The sequence below is a fragment of the Macaca nemestrina genome, chromosome 11 (assembly GCF_043159975.1).
Source record: "Macaca nemestrina isolate mMacNem1 chromosome 11, mMacNem.hap1, whole genome shotgun sequence".
NCBI lineage: Eukaryota > Metazoa > Chordata > Mammalia > Primates > Cercopithecidae > Macaca > Macaca nemestrina.
The window spans coordinates 40,780,434-40,808,023 of NC_092135.1; the positions used below are offsets into that span (position 1 = coordinate 40,780,434).

At 41.4% G+C, this 27,590-nt stretch overlaps 1 protein-coding gene across 2 annotated transcripts in view; it reads left to right on the forward strand.

Moving 5' to 3' along the window:
• Window positions 1-27,590, forward strand: part of LOC105492610 (kynureninase) — a 175,279-nt gene that overhangs the window by 52,667 nt on the left and 95,022 nt on the right. For both annotated transcript variants that reach the window (XM_011759824.3, XM_011759825.2), the window contains one exon: window positions 1,601-1,683. In XM_011759824.3, the coding sequence (XP_011758126.1) occupies window positions 1,601-1,683 (83 nt within the window). The remainder of the gene's footprint in view (window positions 1-1,600; window positions 1,684-27,590) is intronic.

A 27,590-nucleotide genomic window follows, 5' to 3' on the forward strand; every position in this document is an offset into this window, starting at 1 on the left:
AATGAGAACACATGGACTCAGGGAGGGGAACATCACACATTGGGGCCTGTCGGGGGTGGGGGCTAGGGGAGGGAGAGCATTAGGAGAAATACCTAATGTAGGTGACAGGTTGATGGGTGCAGCAAACCACCATGGCACGTGTATACTTATGCAACAAACCTGCATGTTCTGCACATTGTATCCCAGAACTTAAAGTATAATTTTAAAAAAGTCAGAGGAATATATAGCAGGCTCAAACATTTAATATTTATCTTTTAAATTGTGAAACCATCTTTGTAATATTTACTATGAAATAAGTTTTAAAATGTTGCTTAATTCTAAAATGTGATTTAAAATAAACATTTCTCTGTAGTTAAAAAAAAAAAAAAAAACAGAGGGAACAAGTTTTGATCAATAGAAGTGTGATTACTTGGTATAAGTAAGGAGGACACTGGGAGTTTTCACAAGAGCAGTGTCTCCCAGAGGAAAAGTGACAGGGGAGTTTTATGGGGTGATAGGGGAGAAGATGCATCATCACATGTCGAGGAAGGGTCGCAGTTGTGGAGATTCAGTGAGTAATCATGTCAGTGCGTAGATTGCATGTATGGTAATGAAGCTATAGCTTCTCCCCAGGGTGGAGACTTTAGCATGGTAATGAGGACAGTTCACTCAGGATCATCCATGAGTTGCTGCCGTCTGGCAGAAGCTGGCTCCAACCAACAAGGTGACAGCATTACAAACCAGGCTTCGGAAACAGACAGGTGACAGGGCAGGAGGCTGTAAAACAGGCTGATGGCTCAAGTATATTAAATGTTATGATCCCTGGAGACCTCCCTGTCTGCTTACAGAACTACCACTTTCAGAGCATCATAAGATACGACAATGTAACAGCACTCAGAGGCACTCCACCTTAATCCTCTGTTTTAATTTCTTCTATGTTTTTCAAGTGTACTTGCCTTCTTCATTTCATGGAAATTTCTTGAAAGTTGAAGTACTCTATGTGTTTTGCATTTTTCTACTATGCCTCCTGGGATACTTACTAGAATAATAAAATTGAGCTGGAATGTGACAGATGAAATTGCTAGCAAATATGTCAAACCAAGCAGTGTTGGCTTTGATTATTCATAAATTTTGTTATTTACTATAAAATGGTATCATGAGTATAATCATATTTTATATACTTCTATTAAATTTACAGATTATAGGTATATTTTAAATGTCAATTTATAATCATTTTAGTCTCTAGCCTTACAAAACAGTATGTAAGTTTTAGTATAGATACTACATTCTACAGGTATAAAAGTGTGTTCAAATAATCTTAAAAATTGCAAAATAACTGAGACCAAAAAAATTAGACTCTAGAATATAGCAAAATATTAAAATAACATATGAACAATCCCCCCTCTTCCTAATAAAAAGAAAATAAATTTTAAAAGAGAAGTTAAAAGACATTAATCCCAAGTATTATATTTTTTGTTTTAAAAAAGCTTGATTTTATATAATTACTAACACATAGAAAGGTCCACATAGAAATGTTTATTTGCTAGAGCTGATATTTGAAATAATCACACACATGCACACAAAAGCTAAGAAATGTTTACGAGTCCCTTTTCAATTTCAGAGCAGCCTATGGTCATGAAGTGGGGAAGCGTCCTTGGATTACAGGAGATGAGAGTATTGTAGGCCTTATGAAGGACATTGTAGGTAAGTACAAAACATTGAAGTTTTTCCAAATGAATTGTAAAGATATTATCATTTAGTTATAAACACAGGTCATAAAATCAAAATATTATTGAAGAGCATCGTGATTTTCTATTTTAATCCATAATGGTAAAAAGGAGGTACACTTTTAAATTTGTTAACTCAAAGATTGCTATGGTGAGCGTAACAAGGTTATTTATATAAAAATAAAATATATGTTATTATTTTTTCTGTCATACTTTAAATGTAATATTTATCACACCTATGAAAAACATACACATTGTATTAATTTACAATTGAATACATTTCATAAAAATCAACTGAAATGAATTTTCTATAATTTAATTATTTGCTATAATGAACATTTTGACATGCTAAATGAACATTTGACACCAATCATGTTTTTGCTCATTTCAATTAAATCTTTGGTGATCTATTTAAATTTTAGCTTCATGTTACTGAAAATGACATAGCTGACGCTGTTTTTAGTCTGAAATGTGCTATCTTAAAGAGAGTTATATATACTATCAGTGGTATTTAAGATAGTTTTATATGGTAAATGTGTTAACATTTTGAAAAAAGTTATTTAATTGGCTTAAATATTCAGCATTGTTTAAAATTTAAGGTACTCAAAAAAATTAATGATGTTTTGGTAATTGGAGTGGTGCTATTTGGAACTATTTTAAGGACTTAGGGAAAACTCAAATTTTCAAATCCTTTTTGAAAGCTTATTCTCTCATAAGCAAACATACAGATGTCTTTATTGCTTCATTGCATTTGAATCTTGACCAGTAATTAGAGAGAAAATCAACGTGACTGGAAGGGAAATGGAGTGGGGAAAGCTGGACTTATGCATAGAAAAAACTACGGCAACTGGCAAATCATTAAAATCTGGAGAGCATCTTGTTTTTTTTAAAAAGTAACTATTGATTCTTTGCTATATGTCATGACTGTGGGAGCTCTGAGGACATAAAAGTGAATAAGGGCTGGGCATGGTGACACACACCTATAATCCCAGCACTTTGACAGTTTGAGGTGAGTGGATTGCTTGAGTTCAGGAGTTCTAGACCAGCCTGGCCAACATGATGAGATCCCATCTCTACAAAAAAAAAAAAAAAAAAGTAAAAATTAGCCAAGCATGGTGGCACACACCTGTAGTCCCAGACACTTGAGAGGCTGAGGTGGGAGGTTAGCTTGAGCCTGGGAGGTTGAGGCTGCAGTGAGACCAAATCATGCCACTGTTCTTCAGCCTGGATGACAGGGTAACACCCTGTATCAAAAAAAAGAAAAAAGAAAAGAAAGAAAGAAAAATAAAAAGAAAAAAAAAACGAATAAGAACACTCACCTTCCTTATCCTCATGGACTGCCAGTAAAGGAAGATGCAAAGGAATCCAAAATTAATGTACTACATAAGTAAAATACAAAGAAATAAAAAATTAATCACACTACCAAAGAGGCATAATTTTCCAATGGATTTAGGACTGAACACATGCATGTAACTACTCTTTTTTCTAAAATCTCACTAAAGAATTCTGAATAGAGTAGAAAAAAAAAATTACAAAGTCTAAACCCCAAAGGACAAAATAGAATGACAAAGGAGATGATAATAATATCTGGGGAGTTGGCTGGCAGACAGACAAGTGGTAATTGCCGGTATCAAAAAAAAAAAAAAAAAAAGTAAACCAAATCCTAATCTTCCAATGGCAAAAAAAATAAAAAAGCCATCTTTACCTTGCTAATCACCTGACCATGAAAAGAGTCAAATTCTGTAAAATATTTGAAGAGTAAATTATTCTGTAAAATATTCTGAGGCAAATACGAGTGGTCATGACCCAAGGCACAGTTTCAAGAGGTCCCAAGAACATGTGCCCAAGGTGGTTGGGTTGACAAAAGACATTAATCTACACATGTGAGGTATCCATAGGTTTGGGGGTGAGGACGGGACAGGAGAACGGGTAGGTAGTGTAGGAGTTTATAGGTCATAGGGTTATAGGTGGAGTCAAAGATTTTCTCATTGGCAATTGGTTGAAAGAGTTATTATCTAAAAACCTGGAATCAATAGAAAGGAGTGTCTGGAGGAAGATAAAGGGTGATGGAAACCGAGGTTCTTATTATGTAGATAAAGTCTCATAGGTGGCTGCCCTTAGAGGCAATAGATGGCAATTGTTTCCTATTCATACCTGTAAAGGGTTCTAGTCTCTCAGTTCATCTCTTCAGGATTGGAAGAGACTAAAAAGGATAAGATTTAGTGATATTCATCATATTCTTGACGGATGCGAATTTTCCTTCACAACAGAAGGCTTTGTAGGGCCACTCAAAATATGTCAAAGAGACATATTTTGGGGTAAAATATTTTGATTTTCTTCTTTATCTGTCATTTGATGTTATGTCAGAGTAAGGTTGGAAAGTAAGCTGTGTTATATAGGATTAAATAAAACCCATCTGGTGAGATTTTATGGTTTGTAGGGTGTTACTCCCCAGGCCTCTTAGGAATTTGGGCAAGACAGGAAAAAGATCAGAGTTTATTCCTCACACCTCCAGAAATAGTGATGAAAATACGAATTTTTTAAAAAGATTTGTTGAAATTCTCTTTAAAATATAATTAGAATATCAGATCCCCTTGCCCACTTGATGCTGCCAGGTGAATACTCCCACACCCCATTTTGGGAGATAACTGGAGGATTCGTTTGCAGAAAAGGGAGAAGAAAGGGTCTCCAGACTGCCATAGCAAACACCACCGACTGGGTGGCTTAAACAATATAAATTTATTTTTTCCCAGTACTGGAGGCTGGAAATTCATGATCAAGGTGCAAAGTGCTGTCAGGGTTGGTTTCTGGTGAGGGTTCTCCTCTTGACTTCCCTTCTTGGCTGCCGTCTCACTATGTCCTCACATGGCCTTTCTTTTGTGTACTGGAGGAGAGTTCTCTGGTCTCTCTCACACGTCTCATAAGGACACCTAAAGATACCAGTTCTACCATGTCAAGGCCTCACCCTTATGACTGCACTTAACCTTAATTACTAATTTATAGGCCTATGCCCAAATATACTCACATTGGAGGTTAGGGCTTTAACATATGAATTTGGGGTAACCAACTCAATTAATCATAGTTGTAAGGTTTCTGTGTCAGTTTGAACCCCCAGAGCACGCCAACAGACAACACGAGGCAGTGTGGAGCAACATGCTGTTTTAATGAGTGCCTGGGTGCAGGAAGGCTGAGGCCTAAAATGGTGTCAGCACCAAGTGAGGACAGGACAAAAGTTTTATAGTCTCCTATAAATAGGAAGTGTTCTAGTCAGACATAACTGCTACAGTGTACCTGGATGGCCTCTTTCTCAGTCTTAAGGGGCATGTGTCTTCTGTCCAGGGTAGCTGTCTTTCTGCGGCTCTTTTCCTATTTCTGCTATCTTGCAGGCACATGCTACTGACGTAAGTAGCCTTGCGCCTGGGTACTGGGCCTGAGAAGGGAGGAGTTATTCATCTCCTTAAGCTTTCAGGCCCCAGGGAGAATCTTACATTCCTATTTGGTTATAGATCAAAGGGAAAAGGGGCGACTTTCTCAATAACTACTTCAGGCGTGATATAGGGGGTGGCGTGGGCACCTTGGAAAAAGAAAACCTTAATTTTTGGGGTATTGTTGAGAGACAGGTTAGTATCCACTGTGTCCTTGTAGTAGGAGCATCATCTGGATTGTCTGGAAACGCGTCTGTGCCTGCAAGACAGTTATGTTGAGAGGACAAGGAGGTGTCAACAGGGAGAGGCATGGCCTCATTTGTTGCTTCTTGCATGAAAGACTGTGTCTGGATTAAGGAGGAGAGGTAATTTCTGAGTGGCTTAGAGTTTGGTAAGGGTGGAGGCCTTAAGATAAAAGTTCCGCCATACACGATTTTAAAGGGACTATAAAAAGAGGGTGCTTTTGGTGTTGTGCAGAGTCTCATGAGGGCAAAAGGGAGATTTTTTTGTCCATGGCTGGTGGGTTTTAACAGCCAGCTTGGTGAGTTGGGCTTTAAGGACAGAGTTAATTTTTTCAACTTTGCCTGAAGATTGAGACCTGTAGGGTGTGTGGAGAACCTACTTCATATTTAAGGATGTAGAGATACCTTGGGTAATTTGGTTGATGAAGGCGGGCCTGTTATTCAGCTGGATGGATGTTGGGAGTCCGAAATGGGGAATTATATGCATGATGAGAGTTTGTGTGACAACATTTGCACCTTCTGAAGTTGTTGGGAACGTTTTTACTTACCCAGAGAAAGTATAGACAAAGACTAGAAGATAGCAGAGCCATTTATTGGACGGCCTGTGAGTGAGGTTTACTTGCCAATCTTGCCTTGGTACCTGGCTCCGGGCTTGATGAGTAGAAAAAGGTGGCGACTGGAGGGAGCCTTGGGGTGACACTGAGTGGCAGATAGAGCAGGACTGGGTAATTTCTCAGAAATGGCTGAAAAGGTGGGGACAAATGAGAACAGGATGGAGAAGTTGCAAGAGAGGTTTGTAACCGACATGGAAAGAGTTGTGGAGGCTTTGGAGGTGAGGAAGGTTTTGAGAGTGAGGAAGAACGAAGCGCCTTTCCTTGACATACCATGGTCCTTGCTTTTGAAGGTTTTGGGCTCAGAAGTCCTCCTTTTCTTCTGAGGTGTAAAGAGGAGAGAACAAGGACAGGGACAGAAACTGGCCTTGAACGGGTTGCAGGGCTATTTGTTTTGCTACCTAATCTGTTAGCGCATTTCCAATGGATATATGATTGTGTGGGGTGTGGTGGTCCCTGCAATGAATGATGGCAACTTTCTGCAGGAGCCTGGCAGCTTGAAGGAGTTTGTTGATGAGTCATTTACGACAGGAGCGTTTTTTGCTGTTAGGAAACCCAGTTTTTTCCAGATAGTCGAGTGTGACTGTACTATATGGAACGTATAAGGAGAATTTGAATATATGTTAATTTGTTGTCCGCCTGTCAGTGTGAAAACTTTAGTATGGGCAATGAGTTCAGCTTTTTGAGAGGTAGTGCCTAGGGGGAGTGGATTGGCTTCAATAGTATGTGGGGTGGGGTGGGGACACTATAGTATAGCCAGGTTGCTGGCGTCCTTGATGTAGGAAGGAGCTGCCATCTACAAACCAAGTAAAGAAGGGATTGGTCTGTTAGGTTTGGAAAAGGTAGAAGAAAGGTTTGAACAGTGTTCACACAGAAGTGCGTAGGGTCTTCAGCTGTTGTAGCTTCAGGTAAAAGCATGGGTGGGTTTAGACAGGAGCTGGTTAGCATAGTGATTTGGGGGATTTCTATGACTAGAACATACAATTGGAGGAGTCGTGGGGCAGAGATGAGATGTAGTACACTGCGGTGAGTTCGCAAGTCTTTGATGTTATGGGTTGAATAAACTGTTAGGTTGGCATGGAGAGATAGTTTTAGGCTTCTAAGGGTGAGGACAGCAGCTGCTGCCAATGCTCGGAGGCAGCAAGCCATCCAAGAACTGAGGCTTTAAGCTGTTTAGAGAGGTAGGCAATAACCTGGAGGGTGGGTCCTTTAGCCTGGGTTGGAACACCTAGTGTAACTCTGTGCTGTTTGTCGGCATAGAGGGAGAAAGGTTTGGTGAGATCTGGGAGAGTGAGGATGGGGGCTGAGGTGAGAGCCTTCTGGAATAGAAGGAAAGGCTGGGTAATAGGCTGTGCAGATTTTAAATGCTCATGGAGGGGGCTTTAGCAGCTTGGTATAATGGTTTGGCAAGTAGAGCGAAGGAGGGAACCTAGAGCCTAAAATATCCCGCTAATTCTAGAAAAAGAGATTTTTTTGCTTAGTTCGCGGAGGCAGGAGGGATTGGAGGAGGTATATGCAGTCGGCTGTTAGCCCTTAGGTTCACGGGGTAAGAGCTAGACCTAGATACATAACTAAGGGGGTGCATATTTGTGCTTTCTTAGAGGAGATCTAATATCCCTGTTTTGTCAAGAAGTTTAAAAGAGAGAGATAGTGTGGGTGTTGCAATCTTTTTGAGAGGGGCTACACAGCTGATTATTAACACACTGAAGTAGAGTGGATGGTTTTAGGGATAAGGTACAGAGGTCACTAGCAAGGGCCTGTCCAAAAAAGTGGGTGCTGTCCCTGAAACCTTGAGGTAGTACGCACCAGGTGAGCTGACGTGAAACATGGGAGTTGGGGTTTTCCCATGTAAAAGCAAACAGGTTTGGGGAATCAAGGTGTAAAGGAATTGTTTTTTTTTTGTTTTTTTAAAAAAAGCAACTTTTAGGTTTAGAATAGAAAATTGGGTGGCATTGGAGAGAACTGCGGAAAGTAAAGTATATGGGTTAGGAACTATTGGACATACTGGGAGTACAGCTTGGTTAATGAGTCTGAGGTCCTGGACTAAGTGATAAGTTTCATCTGGCTTTTTAACAGGTATAACTGTTTTAAAAGGAGTTTGTGGGGTGGAGTAGGTGACTGGCGAGGAGGCAAGAAATGATAGGCTTTAGGCCTATGAGAGTTGCTTAGGGGATGGGATACTGCTTCTGTGATAGGAACTGGGTGGGTTTTTTAAAGGCAATGTGGATGGGGGTGTGGTGTTTTCTGACTGAGTGTGTGGAAGTGTCCTAAACAGCGGGGTTACAGATGGGGGATAAGGAAAAGTTGCATGTTTTAAGGTGGGAGGTTGGAGGAGTAGAATAAAGTTAAAAGCCCTGGAGGGGTCTGGGTTGATGTGTTGGGTACTATGGGGAACACGGAAGTGAAGAGTAGTGTGTAGTTTTGAAAGGAGCAGAGTTTGGCATGAGGACAGGAGTAAGAAAGAGTGAGTGTAGGAAAAGGTGGCAGGGAGCAGAAAAGTGGAGGCGTGGCTTGGGGTTTGGAGACTTTTCTATTAATTTCTACAACAGAGACTTGTGAGAACTTGGTGGGTCCTGAAAAATTAGGTAAAGCAGCGTAGGTTGCCCTGGTATTAATTAAAAAACATACTGGCCTACCCACCACCATCAGGGTTACCCTTGGTTGGGATGAAGAGATGGTAGTTGCCAGGGTGTCCATTTCAGGGCACCATCAAGTCTTCAGTGGCAAGGCTGATGAGATCCGAGTAGGAGGTTTTAGCCAGCTTAGGAAGGGATGGGGGCGGTCCTTGTGGGGTCTGCTCACAGTCCAACCTCCAGTGGGTCCTCCACAGAGAAGGCATGGCCTGGTGGGCTTACCTGGGTTTGGGCATTGTCTGGACCAGTTGACTTCATTGCCGCACTTGAAACAGGCGCCAGGTGGAGGTGGATTGCTAGGAGGCTTCCATGTGGAACTGCAGCCCTGCGGGCCTGCAGGACCCCTGATGGTGGAGGTAAGCATTTGAAACTCTGCCTGTTTTTTTGCCTTTTACTTTCCTCATCCTGATTGTTAAAGACTTTGAAGGCTAAATTAAGAAGGTCTCCTCGTGGGGTTTGAGGACTGTCATCAAGCTTCCGAAGTTTGCGCCAAATATTAGGGGTGGATTGGGAGAGGAACCAAAGGTTTAAGATAGTGGTTCTTTTTGGGCTAGCTGGGTTTAGGTTGGTATATTTTCTTATGGCTTCAGTTAAACAAGAGAGAAAAAGGGCTGGGTTTTCATCAGGACCTTGGGTGATTTCTGAAAATTTTTCATAGTTTACTACTTTATGGGCACTCTTTTCGAGTCCTGCAAGGAGACACAAAATCATGTGATCTTGATGGCGGCATCCAGAGGCCGATAATCCCAGTGGGGGTCCTGGTTGGGAACTGCCTCTGCGCCACTAGGCTGGGCAGGAGTTTGGGGATGAATTGCATCAGCATGCCCCTGAGCTAGGGTCCAGATACTGCCTTGGTCTTCTGGGGTGACGGTGGAAGAGAGGGTAATGTAGAGGTCATGCCAGGTTCGTTTATAAGACTGGGTAAGGTACTGAAACTCCCTAATATGAGGTGGGGTCTTCTGGAAATGAACTGAGTCTTTTGTTAATTTGAGAGAAGTCAATGAGAGAGAAGGGAACATGAACTCTAATAATACCTTCAGTTCCTGTTACTTCCTGAAGGGGGCACTCTAGCACAGGCGCTGAAGTAAAGGTGGGGCATGGGCTAAAGATGGCGCCTGAGCAAGTATGGGCAAGAGAGAAGGAAGAAGCCAGCAGTGGTTCCTGCTGAGGGTATGAAGGGGGAAGAGGGTTGAGTTGATAAGCAGTGGAGGATAGATAGGGGCGTAAGGTGGCAGGATGGGTTTATAGGCTTCAGGAGAGGGCAGTGAGGAAGGAGAATGAGTACAGGCAATGCTAGAATTGTCCTAAGGGGACCGTGTAGGAATAGAAGTGAATACAACTGACTGGGAAGATGGGTGACTGAGAAGACAATGAGTTATAGCAGGCAGTTGAGAGAAAGAGGTAGGGGCTGGGAGGGGTGGACAGCAGTCTGCTGGATTGAATGAAGAAGAAAAGGTAGGGTTGGGAGGAGAAAGGCGATCTGGATGGCGAGAATGGAAGAGAAGGATTTGAACAGGTAAGCAAGAATTGTAGAGGTCAGGTTGTGATCTGAGTGCAAAAAGGCCTGGACATAAGGATTTTCTCCCTGTTTCTCCAGTCATCAGCAATAATTGCTTAAGTTAGTTAAAATTGTAAAGTCAAATGTTTTATTTGTGGGCCATTTAGATGCATTATTTAATTTGTACTGCCGCCAGGCTATATTGTAAAAAAAGACAAGGCGCTTAGGGTGGATAGCTTGCCTGAGGCCTAAGGTTTGCGGGTTTTTTTTTTTTATGAGGCAGCCTCCAGGGCTGTGTTTTGGAATGGAGGACCAGGAGTTTCCCATAACAGAGGGTAGGCACAGGAGAAAAGAGAAAAAGGAGACCGTCCTGGACGGCTGGAGGGAGACGATAAAAGGAGCGATCTTCACCGCTGCCTTTTTCGTTCTCCGAACGGGATCAAATGGCTTACAGGCCTCCCCCTAAGACCAGATGATCAGCAACTGCCTAGCACACACTGGAACCTTCTTGGACCAACGTTGGATTTTTGGACCGGAGAAACCAAGAGAGTCCATGCAGATTTTTCCCTGTTAACAGGGCTTCCAGGAAACTTACTGGTAGGTGAGATCCGTGACCGATGTGCATGCAGAGGGGTGACTGGAGGATGAGGAGTTTCCTTTGTCTGGCTGCTGTGGCCTGCTCTTTGAGGTGGAGGGGTAGGTCCACAGAGGATTTTGACCTGAGCCCCTCCCAGATTTCGGGACCAGAATGTAAAATTTTTGTATTGGTTTGAACCCCAAGAGCGCAACAGACAACACGAGGCGGTGTGGAGCAACATGCTGTTTTAATGAGCGCCTGGATGCAGGTGGGCTGAGGCCTAAAATGGCATCAGCACCAAGTGAGGGGGGAGACAAAGGTTTTATAGTCTCCTGCAAACAGGAAAGGTCCTAGTCTGACATAACTGCTACGTTGTACCTGGATGGCTTCTTTCTCGATCTTCAGGAGTATGTGTCTTCCGACCAGGGTAGCTGTCTTCTGGCCAGCTCTCTTCCTGCTTCTGCTATTTTGCTGATGCTCGCTGCTAATGTAAGTGGCCTTGCGCTTTGGTACTGGGTCTGAGAAGGGAGGAGTTACTCATCTCCTTAAGCTTTCAGGCCTCTGAGAGAATCTTACTGTAGTGAAAACAAAAAGCATTAAATAAGTGTTTATCCACTTGCACTATTATTTAGCTAGCCGTCCCCATGCAGGAGGCTGGACAAGTCTACTCTGTTATCTGCGCAACCTAAAGAGTCTGACATGAGGGCATTTCCCAGCACGATGGGCAAATGGGATCACCTTACAATAAACCCCATCACGTGCAGAACACACTGTTAAAAAAAAAAAAAAAAAAAAAAATCATGAGCCAAACTAACTTTAATAGAGTTTAGTTGAGCAAAGAACAAAATCATGAGTCAGGCAGCCTCTCAAGCCAGAGTAGGCTCACAGGGACTCCAGCACAGGCATGTGGTTGGAAAATTTGTAGACAGAGAAAGTAAAGAGGTACAGAAACAGCCTGATTGGCTACAGCCCAGCGTTTGCCTTATTTTAACATAGTTTGAACAGTTGGTCTCCTTTGATTGGCCAAAATGTGGTGATTAGCACAAGAGTAGTTTACAGTCTGCTTATGCCTCCATTTAGGTTACAGTTCATGACTTACAAAGATAGCTTTAGACTGTACTTAAAATATGTAAGGAGGCAAGTTTAGGCTAAAGTTAATTTAACAATCCCCTTTTTGGTCATCTTCTCAATTTTGAAAGATTGACCAAAACTTTAGTCATTGATGTAACTATCACCATCATAAATGTCCTTATTTGGTTTTAAAACCCACTGGAAAATAGCGTTTAACAGTGGATTTTGTAAGATAGGAACAAGGACTTCAGTAATTTTTTTTTACGGGTTAGAGTTACAGGAGAAAAACAAAACCTAGTCTGTTCTAGGATATATCTGTTTTCTTAAAGTCTTCTTTTTTATTATGTCACATTTATCATAAGTGACTATTTTTTGGTTTGATCTGGTCTGTGGGGGCCTAGTGCATGAGCTCACTCCAAAACAATATCCTCCCATAATTTTGTTTAAATCTGTTAAAAGAAAATCCTTAACCAAATTAAATTTATCAGAGTATAATTGAGCAAAGAACGATTCACAAATCGGGCAGCCTCCCAAGCCATAATAGGCTCAGAGATACTCCAGCACAGCCACGTGGTGGAAGAAGATTTATGAACAGAAAAAGGAAAGTGACATACAGAGAATGGAAGTGAGGTACAGAAACAGCCAGGTTGTTTACAGCTCAGCATTTGCCTTATTTGAGCAGGGTTTGAACAGTTTATCTTCTTTGGCCAAAACGTGGTGATTAGCACGGGAGCAGGTTACAGTTTGCTTACATCTCCATTTAGGTGATAGTTCACTATGCACAGAGAAACCTTTAAGCCAGACTTGAAATACGTAAGTAGATAGCTTTAGGCTAAACTTGCTTCAACATCACTCATGTTTATTTTACCCACATTATGAAACTTTTCATGAAAATCTGTTTTTATACATCCATGTTGTGTGGAAAATTTTTTAAAAAAAAGAAAAAAGAAGTCTGTTTTTAGTTTATGACCTTATGAATATGTTCACCTATTAAATCTTTTTTAAAATAACTTTATAGGGGGGCAGGCATAGTGGCTCACACCTGTAATTCCAACACTTTGAGAGGCCAAAGCGAGAGGATCACTTGAGCCCAGGACTTCAAGACCAGCTGAGGCAAAATAGTGAGATCCCGTGGCTACAAAAAAATAAAATAAATAAGAAGGAGAAAGAAAAATTAGTAGCATGTGGGTGGCTCATACCTATAGTTTGAGCTACTTGGGAGGCTGCGGCAGGAGGAATGATGGGAGGTCAGGAGGTGGAGGCTGCAATGAGCCATGATTGCACCACTGTACTCCAGCCTGGGTGACAGAGTAAGACCCTGTCTCAAACAAAACAAAACAAACCCCCTCAAACTTCAATAGAAGAGTTGTAAGCAAAAGCAAACTCAATTTCCTACCAATTATTATTAATCATTACATTACATAAATTTCTATTGTTTTTGTATGGCTATATTGTGGATCAGAATATCAACTTCTAGTTTAAGATAACAGATTGAGGTTGGGAGCAGTGGCTGACGCCTGTAATCCCACCATTTTGGGAGGCTGAGGCGGGCAGATCACGAGGTCAGGAGTTCGAGACCAGCCTGACCAACATGGTGAAATGCCGTCTCTCCTAAAAATACAAAAATTCGCCAGGCATGGTGGCACATGCCTGTAATCCCAGCTACTCAGGGGACTGAGGCAGGAGAATCGCTTGAACCCGAGTGGTGGAGGTTGCAGTGATCTGAGATTGTGCCACTGCACTCCAGTCTGGCAACACAGTGAGACTCCGTGTCAAAAAAAAAAAAAAAAAAAAAAAAAAAAAGATAACAGATTGAGTACAAACTGAAAATTCTCCATTCTATGACAAATACAGAGAAGTGATTAAAAAAATTAACAAGCATATAGCAACAATTAAAAATAAATAAATAGAAATCTGCATAGACCAGAAATTTACGACCATTATTGAAGAAAGGAACAGTCAGAAATCAGAAGGTAATATATTGGGGGCAGCACATGTGGGGTCAGGCTCAGTGTAGGACTGAGTCAAAGACTTTTCCCAAGAAACCCCAGGGCTAATCTGGGCAGCCCTGGATGCTTAGGTCTGGAACCCAGGGCCAGAATCTTTGACAGCCAGATCCAGTAAAGGCTAAAACCCAGAATCTCTTCCCACACCAGTAGATTCTCAAAACACAGTGCACTTGATCAGGCTGTCAGACTTACCTAGAGCCGTGCGTATTCTGATGGAGGGAATTCTCCTCTGAGCAATCCCGGATTGCATTTAAAAGTGTGCAAAATATTTGTGTAATAAATCCTTCATTTGTGTTCATTTGTTAGAAGCCAATTCTAGACATTCAAGTGTTCTAATATGTAACCAAAAAAAAAAAAAAAAAAAAAACTGGAAAAATAATTCGCATTTAATTTGACCAGAGAATATGTGTTTCACTTTATTCAGTTTACTTTCAGAACATAAACTGCATTCTAATCCTGTTATTTTGTTCTTGATATTTATCATCCTCTAAAGAGAAGTTAGAATGTTTATATACAAGCCAGGGAAGTGGTAAAGGGATATTATTCAGTAAGATTTATTTATGAAGCCAATAAACCTTGCAAAAAGATATCCTTTGACTATTTAAAAGTTTACAGCTCTATTGCAACTTATTAAATGTCCAAGAGCCTTGTTGTCCAGTAAATACATGTATGACACATAAAGATCCTTGAAATTTCAAACCAGCCACCTTTCATTATTGTTACTAAGGAAAAATAAAAAAAATAAAATAAGAGAAAGACTATAAATATTCAGACTTGTTTAGAAAACTAAAGAGACTAAACTTATTTTAAATTTTTAAAAGAAAATTTGTCAACCATGGCTGTAGGGTTTTTATGCCTGTCTTTGAAAAACCACACACTCATATAATTTATATTCTGGCCCACAAGGCTGCCCCCACTTCAGATGCCAGTCGAAAATCCTAGAAACCACCCTTACTTTGCATGTACCAGCTATAAATTCAGGGATTTCCACAGTGCCCTTTGCAGGCTCCACAATTTGCTAGAGCACTTTCAGAACTTTCTTTCACTTTACTTTATGTTTGCCAGTTTATTATAAAGATACAACTCAGAAACAGCCAATGTAAGAGATGCACAGGGCATGGAAATAGGGGAGCTTCCCTGCCTTCTCTGAACCTGCCACTCTTTCGGTACTTAGATGTGTTCATCAGCCCAGAACCTCTCTGAGTCTTACTGTTTTTATAAAGCTCAGTCCCAGCCCTCCTCTCCCTCTGGGAGGTCAGTGGGTAGAGCTAAAATTTCACCTCTCCTCCCTCTGATCACTTGGTCTTTTTGATGAGCAGCCCCCCATCGTGAGATGTCTCTCAGGGCCCCAACCTAAGTCACTTCATTAGCATCAACTCTCCTGTGATCTAAGGGGGCTTGTTATGAATAACAAAAAATACTTTTACCACTTGGACTATCCAAGGGTTTTAGGAGCCATGTGCCCTGAACTGGGAACAAAAAGCAAATATTTCTTGTTATGCCACACCTATGGGACAAAATTCATTTAGTTTTCTGCATTTTTGTCTTTGAATGCTGCATTAGTTAAATTAGATGTGTTTGGTCCCAAAATATAACGTAGGATATAGAGGATAACAATGATTTCTTAAAATGGGCAAAGTGAGTTTTGTAGACCTGAAACTTCATAAACAAAATATTTATAACTTTCCCGAAGTGTCAAACCTTATCTGACAAATGCGTTGTCACATTTTATTTGAAGTCTTTTCAGTGGTCTGGGTTGTAAATCAGAGTTAGGAAGGGTGTGATAGCTCCCATGGTTAGGAAGTTTAGAGCCACAGGAATTTGAGAGATTTGTTGTGCTGGATGGGCCCTGAATCCGTGACCTGACCTGTAGGTAACTTAGTTTCCTAAACCGATGGATCCATCTTTATTGATAAAAGGGCATCTGTTTTGGTCTCTCAGGTCATAGTATTATTTCTAAAATGTTTTAACTTCCAAAATTATATACATATTAGTCAGAGAAATGGTCCTTACTTAAGTCAAATTGAAAAATGAATCAATGAAGCACAGTGACTCATGCCTGTAATCCCAACACTTTGGGAAGGTAAGGTGGGAGGATTGCTTGAGCCCAGGAGTTTAAGACCAGCCTGGGCAACATGGTGAAACTCCACCTCTGCAAGAAATACAAACACACAAAAATTAGCCGGGTGTGGTGGTGCATGCCTATAGTTCCACCTATTCGAAAGACTGAGGTGGGAGGGTAGCTGGAACCTGGGAGTTTAAGGCTACAGTGAGCCATGATCATGCTGCTGCACTCCAGCCTGGGTGACAGAAAAAAAAAAAGAGAAAGAAAGAAAAGAAAAAAAAAAAAAGAAAAATGTATAACTTCACTCAAACAGACTCTTTCAGAATGTGTTTGTGTGTGTGTGTTCATTTTGTTTGCAAACCCCATGCAACTTCCCATTTTGCCTTGGTTACTAAGAAGTTCTGAGAAAAATTTGATCAAGTTTAAAGTAACAAAAATATTTGATAAATTCTAATTTGTTTCTCATCTGCATTTATTGTGTTGCTACTTTCTATCATTCTTCCTCAAATAGTTTTGTATTACAATTTATCTCAAACCTCTTTGGAAGTAAGTATGGTTTAAATGATGAAATAATTAAAATAATAGTGTAGTAACTGCTGTAAAGAGTAGCAAAGGCCAAATTTATTTTTTCTACTTGCTAGTGTTACCAGCAGCGAATCCATATGGGTCTGTAGCAACCTCAATTTTTGCCTCTTCAGAAGAAATAATTCAACTGAGGGGTATAATGCAGGAGAGACCGAGGCAGGTTTTAGAGCAGGAGTGAAAGTTTATTAAAAAGTTTTAGAGCAGGAATGAAAAGAAGTAAAGTATACTTGAAAGGGCCAAGTGGGCAACTTGAGAGATCAAGGGCATGGTTTGACCTGTGACTTTGGGTTTTATATTTTGTCATGCTTCTGGGGGCTTGTGTCCCTTCTCTCCTGATTCTTCCCTTGGGGTGGGCTGTCCTCATGCACATTGGCCTGCTAGCACTTGGGAGGGGCTGCATGTGCATTGTGTTTACTGGAGATGTGTGCATGCTCCCTTGAGGAATTCTTCCCTTACCAGCTGAATGTCCCTAGAAGGTTACATAAGAGACATTACAACTTGGCCATTTTGCATCAGAGAAATGGAAATCAAAACCACAATGAGATACCATCTCACACCAGTTAGAATGGCGATCATTAAAAAGTCAGGAAACAACAGGTGCTGGAGAGGATGTGGAGAAATAGGAACACTTTTACACTGTTGGTGGGACTGTGAACTAGTTCAACCATTGTGGAAGACAGTGTGGCGATTCCTCAAGGATCTAGAACTAGAAATACCATTTGACCCAGCCATCCCATTACTGGGTATATACCCAAAGGATTATAAATCATGCAGCTATAAAAACACATGCACACGTATGTTTATTGCAGCACTATTCACAATAGCAAAGACTTGGAATCAACCCAAATGTCCATCAGTGACAGACTGGATTAAGAAAATGTGGCACATATACACCATGGAATACTATGCAGCCATAAAAAAGGATGACTTCATATCCTTTGTAGGGACATGGATGAAGCTGGAAACCATCATTCTCAGCAAACTGTCGCAAGGATAGAAAGCCTAACACTGCATGTTCTCACTCATAGGTGGGAATTGAACAGTGAGAACACTTGGACACAGGGTCGGGAACATCACACACTGGGGCCTGTCGTGGGGTGGTGGTGGGGAGGGATAGCATTAGGAGAAATAGCTAATGTAAATGACGAGTTAATGGGTACAGCACACCAATATGGCACATGTATACATATGTAACAAACTTGCACGTTGTGCACGTGTACCCTAGAACTTAAAGCATAATAAAGATAAATAAATAAAAGAAAGTTTCTCAGGATATTGTTTCATCCTTTATTAAAACGAACAAACAAAAAAAGGTAGGATCAAATTAAGAAAAGCAGAATGTTGGTAGGATTAGGATCTCAAGATAATTATCTGAAGCCAATAAAATGTTACATTATTAAAAAAAAAAAATTCTTGGCCATTTTGCCTCTTAATGTACATGTTTGAGCCCACTCACCCAAATCTTGAGATATTGGGAAGCTGCTATCTTTTGGGAGACTGTCTTTCCCCGGCGCTGGATGCAACCGATTATTATTTTAGAGAGACAGGTAACAACTGCCTGGCCATCACCTGACATTCCTGGTGATGTGAGGGAGATGCCTGCCCTGCTCATGTCTGCCTGATTACCTACTGTAACACTAAGTTATCTAAATGTGCCATGAGCAAACAGACAAGTTGTATATTTTGGGTCATGACTGAATCTTCCAGGTTCTTAAAACCACAGCCTTTAGTTTACCATAAAAAATTTTTAAAAGAAGTAAAAGGAGGATAATAAAAATTATTATGTGTACAAATTGATAGTGTGGATAGAGAAGAGAAAGAAATAACCATATTTATTCATAGATGTAGAAAAAATTCAATTTCAGATGAGAAGAAACGCTATTAATGAAACATTTTATAGAAAGCCAACAATTCTTCAAAACATGGAATAACTTTCCCTTATAATTAATGTCATATTATCAAGATGGTAGAAATAAAATTGCTGAAGAATATTAATATTATTATTAAGCTTACTTCTCCCTGCATATATAAAAATCACAAAGGGTTAGCTACATGCATTTGAGATTATAAAAATGGTGTAATGTGAACATAAATTTGCTTTATGAAATCTGTGGCTGACCCTCAGAGAAGCAATAATCCCTGGAAGCTATCCCCCGATAGTTACAGACCCTCGGACATGTACCAGCCACCTCTAAAGGCTGCTGAAATTTGTTACTTGAAAAATGGAATGTAAAGTTCTTGGACTTAGCCTAATTACAAACCTTACAGCCAAATCCACAATAACATTTGCATCTGCTTAGTAAAATATACAGAATACGGTATGGCAGTTATGAGACCCATAATGAACCCTCTTATCCAATGGAAAACAGCTTGGGGCCTTGTCATCCCCACTTTGCAAGAGATTTGAAATTATGTTAGGATTAAAAAGACACAGAGGGAAGTTATGAGCCTAGGTATCAAATCAAATACACACAGTATTTTCTGTAAACAATGCTTTAAGCCCAAAAGAACATTCTTATTTTATTTTTCTTCTACAAGACTTTTGGTCAGTTAGTTCATCTCTTTGCACATGGGTTTCCTCATTATGAAATGAAGAAAATTAGAGTAGGTACCTCATTGAGTTGCTATGCAGGCTGAAATAATACAAGTCATAATTAGAAGTGTTGAAATACTTAAGGGATCCATAAACATTAGCTTGCCAGGCTTTGAGACCAGAATGCAGTTGCTTGCATTTAACTAAGTTTTATCTTCTGGTAAAGCAAAAATATGATGTTCAATAAATAAATAAACAAGGAATAAACAAGCAGAGAAACACTCTTTGGATTAGAGCACTGGCTCACACTCATCTCAGAAGTGATTTAAATCTTGACATTTATTGCAGTGAGTCATAGATGATCTTATAAAATAAAGATCCTTTCAAAACCTGCTAAGCTCTCTGGAAGCATTTTAAAAATTTTGCCCCCATATAACTGGAGCTCTTGATGTTTCCACATTAATTCAAAATAATTAGGAAAAAGTAAAGGAATGAAGAAAAACAACTTGAATAAACTTTGGTTAACTTTTAAAAAAAATATATTGTTAATGAAATGATGATATTGAAACATCTTAGAACAATATTGGTTTCAGAAATCTAATTTGAACCAAAAAAGATAGGCCAATTAGGTAAATAATCTTTTGAAAATACAGACATTCCTCAAAGATATTGTGGCTTGGTTCCAGGCTGCTGCAGTAAAGCAAATATTGCAATCAAGTGAGTCACACAAATTTTTGTTAACCAGTACATATGAAAGTTATGTTCATACTGTAGTCGATTAAGTATGCAATAGCATTACATCTAAAAAGCAATGTGGATACCTTAATATAAAAAATACTTTATTGCTAAAAAATGCTAACAATCATCTAAACCTTCAGTGAGCTATAATCTTTTTGCTGATGGGGGTGTGTCTTGCCTCTATGTTGATGGCTGCTGACTGGTTGGGATGGTGTTACCTGAAGGTTGGAGTGGCTGTGGCAACTTCTTAAAATAAGATAGCAATCATGTTTGCTATGTCAATTGAGTATTCCTTTCATGAAAGAAGTCTCTGTAGCTTGTGATGCTATTTGACAGTATGTTACTCACAGTAGAACTTCTTTCAAAATTTGAAGCAATCCTCTAAAATCCTGCCATTGCTTGCTTTATCAATTAAGTTAATGAAACATTTTATTCTTTTGTTGTCATTTAAACTATGTTCACAGCATCTTCACCATCTTCAAAATCTTAACCATTTTTCCTTGCTCTTTCATAAAAGGCAACCCCTCATCTGCTGAAGTTTTATTATGAGGTTGCAACAATTCAGTCACATCTTCAGGCTCCACTTCTAGTTCGAATTCTCTTACTATTCCACTACATCTGCAGTTATTTCCTTCACCTGAAGCCTTGAGCCCATCAAAGTCATCCATGAGGGTTGGAATAAACTTCTCCCAAATTCCTGTTCATGTTGATAGTTTGACCTCCTCCCACTAATCATGAATGTTCTTAGTGGCATCTAGAATGGTGGATCCTTTCCAGGAAGTTTTCAACTGACTTTGCACAGATCCATCAGAGGGATCACTATCTGTGGCAACAATATCCTCACAAATTTTTTTTTTTTTTTTTGAGAAAGAGTCTCTCTCTGTCACTCAGGCTGGAGTGCAGTGGCACAATCTCAGCTCACTGCAACCTCTGCCTCCCAGGTTCAAGCGATTCTCCTGTTCTCAAACTCCCAAGTAGCTGGGAGCACAGGCAGGCGCCACCATCCCTGCCTACTTTTTATAATTTTAGTAGAGATGGGGTTTCATCACGTTAATCAGGCTGGTCTCGAACTCCTGACCTCCGGTGATTCGTTCACTTTGGCCTCCCAAAGTGCTAGGATTACAGGCAGAAGCCACCCCGCACCTGGCCTGTTTTCCAAATTTTTTATTTTAATTTTTTAATTTGTTTTTTACTTTTATTTTTTATTTTTGAGACAGAGTCTTGTTCTGTCACACAGGCTGGAATACAGTGGTGCAGTCACAGCTCACTGCAGCCTTGATTTCCCGGGCTCCAGCAATTCTCCCGCCTCAGCTTCCCCCTAGTACCTGGGACCACAAGCACGTGCAACCATGCCTGGCTAATTTTTGTATCATTGGTAAAAATGGGGTTTCACCATTTTGCTCAGGCTGATCTCAAACTCCTGAGCTCAACCAGTCCACCTGCCTAGGCCTCCCAAAGTGCTGGGATTACCCTGCCCAGCTGCCAAATTTTATTCTTAAAGAAGACTACTTGAAAGTCAAAATTACTCCATGATCCATGGACTGCAGAATGGATGTTGTGTTAGCAAACTTGAAAACTTTAATATCCTTTGTGCATCTCCATCAGAGCTCTTGGGTGACTAGGTGCATTGTCAATAAGCAGTAAATGTTTTGAAAAGATCTTTTTTTCTGAGCAGTAACTCTCAACAGTGGGCTTAACATATTCAGCAAACCATGCTGTAAAAAGGTGGGCTGTCATCCAGGCTTTGTCGTGTCACTTATAAAGCACAGGAAGAGTAGATTTAGCATAATTCTTAACAGCCCTAGGATTTTTTGAATGGTAAATAAATATTGGCCTAAAGTCATTAGCTACATTAACCCCGAATAAGATTCTGCCTGTCCCTTGAAGGTTTGTAGCCCAGACTTCCTTTCTAGCCATAAAATCCTAGATAGCATCTTCTTCCAATAGAAGACTCATTCATCTACACTGAAAATCTATTGTTTAGTGAAGCCTGCATCAATTATCTTAGCTTGATTTTCTGGGTAACTTGCTGCAGATTCTCCATCAGCACTTGTGTTTCACCTTGCACTTTTTGCATTTCAAATAGCCAACTTGAGACAAGTTTATTAGTAATTTCATGGTACCCTTTTGTGGGCTGATTCTCACCTCACCCTTTCCCAAGCAACTCCTGTGAGTAACGTCAGTGTATCCTTTTGTTGCTCTTTTTCCAGCCACCCTTACAGACCCCTGACACAACCAACCTGTAAATGACCTCAGTATGTGTAATCTTAAGTCATCTTGTTAACACAGACACCTCCGAGGTTCCCAGGGAAACTTCAGCAGAGTTCTCTAAACTGAAATCTTGAGAGAGGAAGATTTTCAAGTAGGAACCAGACAAATTCACTTAAAACTCACCACTACACACCTGTGTTATAGAAGAGTTCTATTTTTTCTATTGCAGATTGGATTTCCTCTTCAAGCTTACTATACTGTGTCTTTTTAAAAAGTAGTTGAAGGCATTGGAATAAAAGTTAATGTCCCAAACAGCACTTTGCTGAATATTGCTGTTTCTTTAACAGCCTTTCTCCCAGCTCTTCTGAGATGGTCCATGACATTACCTTCCTTGCCCATTACCTTCATCCCTTGAATGGGCCCAAAACTTCGGGATGCAAAAACATTAATTCCATTGACTTGGTTGAGAAAGATCATAGGTCAGGTTTTTTTATCCAAAGATTATCCTGGGAATACTTCATTTGGGCCAAAATGAGGGATTATTCCAAAGAAGATTGAAGAAGCAATTACTCCTCCCCCTAGTAATATACTCTTGGACAATGATTACAGTTTGCATTTCTGCTGATAATGCTATGTGCTATAATTATACGTAAGCATATAAGAAACCTGGGGTAAAACCATGGACTTTCTCCCTTTTGCTGGCATCATCTACAGAAATACCATGGGCATCATGAAAGGCAGGATAGCTATAGGCTGAAAAAGAGCACGGTTCAGTTTGCTGCTGTCATGATGCCCTGTTGAGAGACTGCTCTTCAAGGTTTCTTGTATCCTTGGGTCCTCCAAGTCAGGCCTGGATGCATCTTTATTTACAAAGAGTAGTTGCCTCTATTTTCTCAATGGAAATGAAGAAATTTTTAAGATCTAATAATTGTGTCGACTGAAGAAATCATCAATAAAAGGATCTGCATTCGATGATACAGAAGTGCACCTGGACCCTATGCAGGCAGTGGCACTGCTGCACCCCGGTCACTGCCTGGCTCCTATGCTATGTACTCCTCTTCCTGGGGCCTACGTCCACCTTGACCTTCTAAGTTTCTTTCCTTAAACCTTATGAGCTGACCTGTGCTAGTTTCACACTTTTCTTTTACATCTTCCTCACCTCTGTCAGGCGTCAAAGAATTGAAAAGAATTGGGGCCTTGCTGTGGTTTAGGCTTTGGCTTAGTGGAATGTTGGGGCTGGTTTGATTACCTGACTAGATCACTCAAACTTTCTCCATATCAGCAATAAGGCTTGCATTAGTCTGTTTTCAGCTGCTGATAAAGACATACCCAAGACTGGGCAATTTACAAAGGAAAGAGGTTTAATGGAGAACTCACAGTTGCACATAGCTGGGGAAGCCTCACGATAGTGGCAGAAGGTGAGGAGGAGAGAGTCACATCTTATGTGGATGGCAACAGGCAAAGAGAGAGCTTGTGTAGGGAAACTCCCCTTTTTAAAACCATCAGATCTCATGAGACTTATTCACTATCAGGAGGACAGCACATGAAAGACCTGCCCTCGTGATTCAATTACTTCCCACCAGGTCCCTCCCACAACATGTGGGAATTCAAGGTGAGATTTGGGTGGGGACGCAGCCAAACCATATCATTCCACCCTTGGCCCCTCCCAAATCTCATGTCCTCACGTTTCAAAACTAATCATGCCTTTCCAACAGTCCCCCAAAGTCTTAACTCATTTCAGCATTAACTCAAAAGTCCACAGTCCAAAGTCTCATCTGAGACAAGGAAGGTCCCTTCTGCCTATGAGCCTGTAAGATAAATGGCAAGTTAATTACTTCCTAAATACAATGGAGGTACAGGCATTGGGTAAATACAGCTGTTCAAAATGGGAGAAATTGGCCAAAACAAAGGGGCTACAGGTCCCATGCAAGTCCAAAATCCTGTGGGGCAGTCAAATCTTAAAACTCTGAAATGATCTTTGATTCCATGACTCGCATCTGGGTCATGCTGTGCAAGAGGTGGGTTCCCATGTGGTCTTGGGCAGCTCCACCCCTGTGGCTTTGCAGGGTACAGCCTTGTTGGAACCGAACTGTCGATTCCCTCCTGGGCAGGGGTCGCCACGAAGGATCACCGACACGAGATTCACAGCAGAGAGTTATTTATTACTAGCGCGCTAGGGTCCCAAGCTCTAAGTTGGCCCTGGGACCCCGACTGCTTGTTACAGGCTGTTTATATAGGCAAACACAAGTTCAAACACAGCTTATGGCGCGAAATTCAAACAAAGCTTAAGGCGCAAAATGATTGGGTCTAGCTATGGCCTGAGCAAGGTGTCTTATGCTAATTGGTTAGAGCAGGACCTTATGAGGTTTTTTTTCCTTAGAGTTGCTGATTCCGGGAACTTCGAGGCAGGGTGGGACCCCCGGAATTGGCAGGGTGGGACCCCATGAAGTTGTTTCCCGGAATTGGCAGGGTGGGACCCTATCAGGGTGGGACCCTATCGAGGCAGGGTGGGACCCTATCCAGAGCCACCTGGTGTTAATTTTTTTTTTTTTTTTATATGAGGCCTAGTTTCTAAGTTTTACGAGGCCTAGTTTCATTCCCTCCTCTTTTTGTGTCAGAGGCTCAATCTTGAGCCTCTTTTTCAGTCCTGAGGGTCTGGTATTGTTGGGTCAGAACCATAGCATGTACTATGTTTAATCTATTTTTAATAAGGGTGAGTAAGCGGTTGAGTATGCATGGCCCGAAAGTCAGGATGAGCGTGAGCAGGATGAGGGGTCCTAAGATGGTGGAGATTAGGGTGCTAAGCCAAGGGGATTGGTTGTACCAATTTTCAAACTAATTTTGCTGAGATTCTCTCTCTTTTTTTCTCTTGTCTAATCTTTCTCTTAGTTTTGCCATAGAATCTTTAACTACTCCTGAATGATCTGCATAAAAACAACATTGCTCTTTCAGGGCTGCACAGAGCCCGCCCTCTTTCAGACAGACAATTTCTAGTCCTCATCGGTTTTGTAATATAACTTCAGACAGAGAAGTCAAGGACTCTTCAAGTTTTGTGATAGATTGTTCTATGGCTCTAAGGTCTTCATCTATGGCTATTCTAAGTTGTTGCAGATGATGGTTACTATGCACTAGGGCTGCTGTCCCGGTCCCAACTCCAGCCGCTACCCCAATTCCTAACATTACGGCGAGGGTGAGGGAGATAGGTTCTCTTTTTGGTCTAGTATGAGTTTTTTGCTCATACCGGAGATCAAAGGAGTCTTCAGAGTGATAGTATACTCGGGGAACAACTTGTACCAATACGCAATAGTGGGTGCCGCTGCTAAAAACGGCTGTGGATACACAGGGGGTGAGCCCAGTGTTGCAAGCCCACCAGTCCGTCTCGGAGGGGACCAAATAGTGATTGGAGCTGGGTACTGTCAAGGTTACATTACAAAGATGCTGATGACTAGGGGGCACCTGGCCTATGCAGGTTCCTGACCCAGAAACTTCAGCCAGGGTTAGTTTTCTTTGTTGTTCCCATGCGCATCCAGTAGGATTGGCGGAGTTAGTGAAATTATTAGTGGAGGCAATGCCTTCATAGTAAGGGGGGCCTGTTGCCAGACATAGCCAGCAAGAGGATGTAAATTCTGGCTTTGTCTGGTTTAAAGCGAAGTAGGAGCCCTTTATGAGATTTAGGAGCCTGTCACCTATTCCCAGGTCAAGGGGCCCGCGGGTGACGTTTTGGGCTGAGGGTGTGTAGTTAGAGGAGGTGGAGATTAGAGGCGGGGAAGTGCTTTTAGGAGCTCTTGGTTGGGGCTCTCTTGGTGCAGTATCCAGGGGCTTCCTTGTTTCTGATAAAACTTGGTTTGGTCCTACTGCGACAGGGGCTGTGATAGGGTTGACTATTAATTTGATTTGGATAGGGATTCCATACAGTGGCTTTTGGTATAAATATAGGCCCCATGTTAACCCGGATATCCAACGGTTATCAGATTTTGCTGCATCTTCAAACTTGATGCGGACCAGATTGCAAGTTTTTGAATATTGGGTTCTGGTGCAGCGCTGGACAAAGGACATGGTTATGTACCAGGGTTTCGTGGCCCATTTCCATTCTCCATCATTAGTAGTTATACAGGACCAACTAGCGCAAAACAGGGCATCTATTTCTCCACAAGTTTTTCTAATTTCTCCTGTCCTGAATCCGGGACAGGCATAGAACCCGTTCCGGCTTACGGACACCCTTCTAGCCTGTTTTCTCCATTCTCCCCCTTCCATGTCATCTATCTTTGCTATTTTGTCTAGGTTGAAATAGAGGTCAGGGAACCAAGTCCCCATAGGAGCAATTTTTGAGGTTTTATCTAAGACCTCATGAGTACTAAAATCAATTACCTGCCAGGTCAGGTTATATGGCCGGTGGGGGTTATTACTGTCAGCGACGCAGGGAAGGAGGGCTAGTAATAAGCAAGGGGCTAGATACGAGAGAGTCTTATCTTGAGCGGGTCCTTGGAGCGTCGGAGTCTCCATGTCTTAGGTGGAGTTGGTCCGGGCGTCTCTGGAGCAGCCTTGGCGTGGGATGCGTGGATCCAAGTGGAGATTCCGTCAACCTTTATGGCTGTGGGCGTGGTCAGGAGAACAATGTAGGGTCCTTTCCACCGAGGCTCTAGTCCTTGAGTGCGATGCCGTCTAACGTAGACAGAGTCTCCCACCTGGAAGGGGTGACTGGTCTGTGGATGTCCTGGTTGGTACAGTTCTGCCAAGGGGGCCCAGATTTGGGCCTGTACTGCTTGGAGTCCTTTTAGCCGGGCCTGTAGGTCAGTCTTAGGATCGGAGGGGGAGAAGGAATTAAGCAAGGTTGACAAAGGGGGAGGTCCTCCGTAGAGGATTTCATATGGAGTGAGCCCAAAATGGTTAGGCGTATTTCGGGCCCTTAACAGAGCTAAGGATAGGAGGCGTCTCCAATCTTTTAAACCAGTCTCTAAGGTCAATTTAGTAAGGGTCTCTTTTATTGTTCTATTCATTCTTTCTACCTGTCCTGAGCTCTGGGGTCTATAGGCACAATGTAATTTCCAATTAATCCCCAATATCCTGGCGAGCCCCTGACTTACCTGAGAAACGAAGGCCGGCCTGTTATCTGACCTAATTACCTTGGGAAGTCTGAATCTAGGAAAGATTTCTTCCAAAATTTTCTTGGCTACTATGTGTGCCATTTCTTGCCGGGTGGGGTAGGCTTCTACCTATCCTGAAAAGGTATCTACAAACACCAGTAAGTACTTATATCCAGCATAGTGAGGCTTTACTTCAGTGAAGTCTATTTCCCAATAGACTCCTGGGCGGTTACCACGAGTTCGTTTCCCTTCTGGCACTCAGGTAACCCCAGCGTTTACCTGCTGACAGACCTTACAGGCAGATGTCACTTGTTCTACAAGGGTACTTGCCTTTGGGATTAGAAAGTCAGTTTTTTCAATCAGTAATTTTAGCTTTCGACTACTCAAGTGTGTCCAGGCATGCATCTGCTGGATCATTGCCAGGGCCTCCTTTTGGGGAAGGACTATTTTTCCTCCTTTTTCTCAGTTTTTAGTGTCTTTGTTTTCTATAGCCCCTATGGCTTTTGCTTTTTCCTGGTCTTCTGGGGTATAAGTATGTTCAATAGTTATATGGCTGGTTTCGTCAGGTTCTGTGGCTAGGGTCAGTACTTCCGCCATGGCGG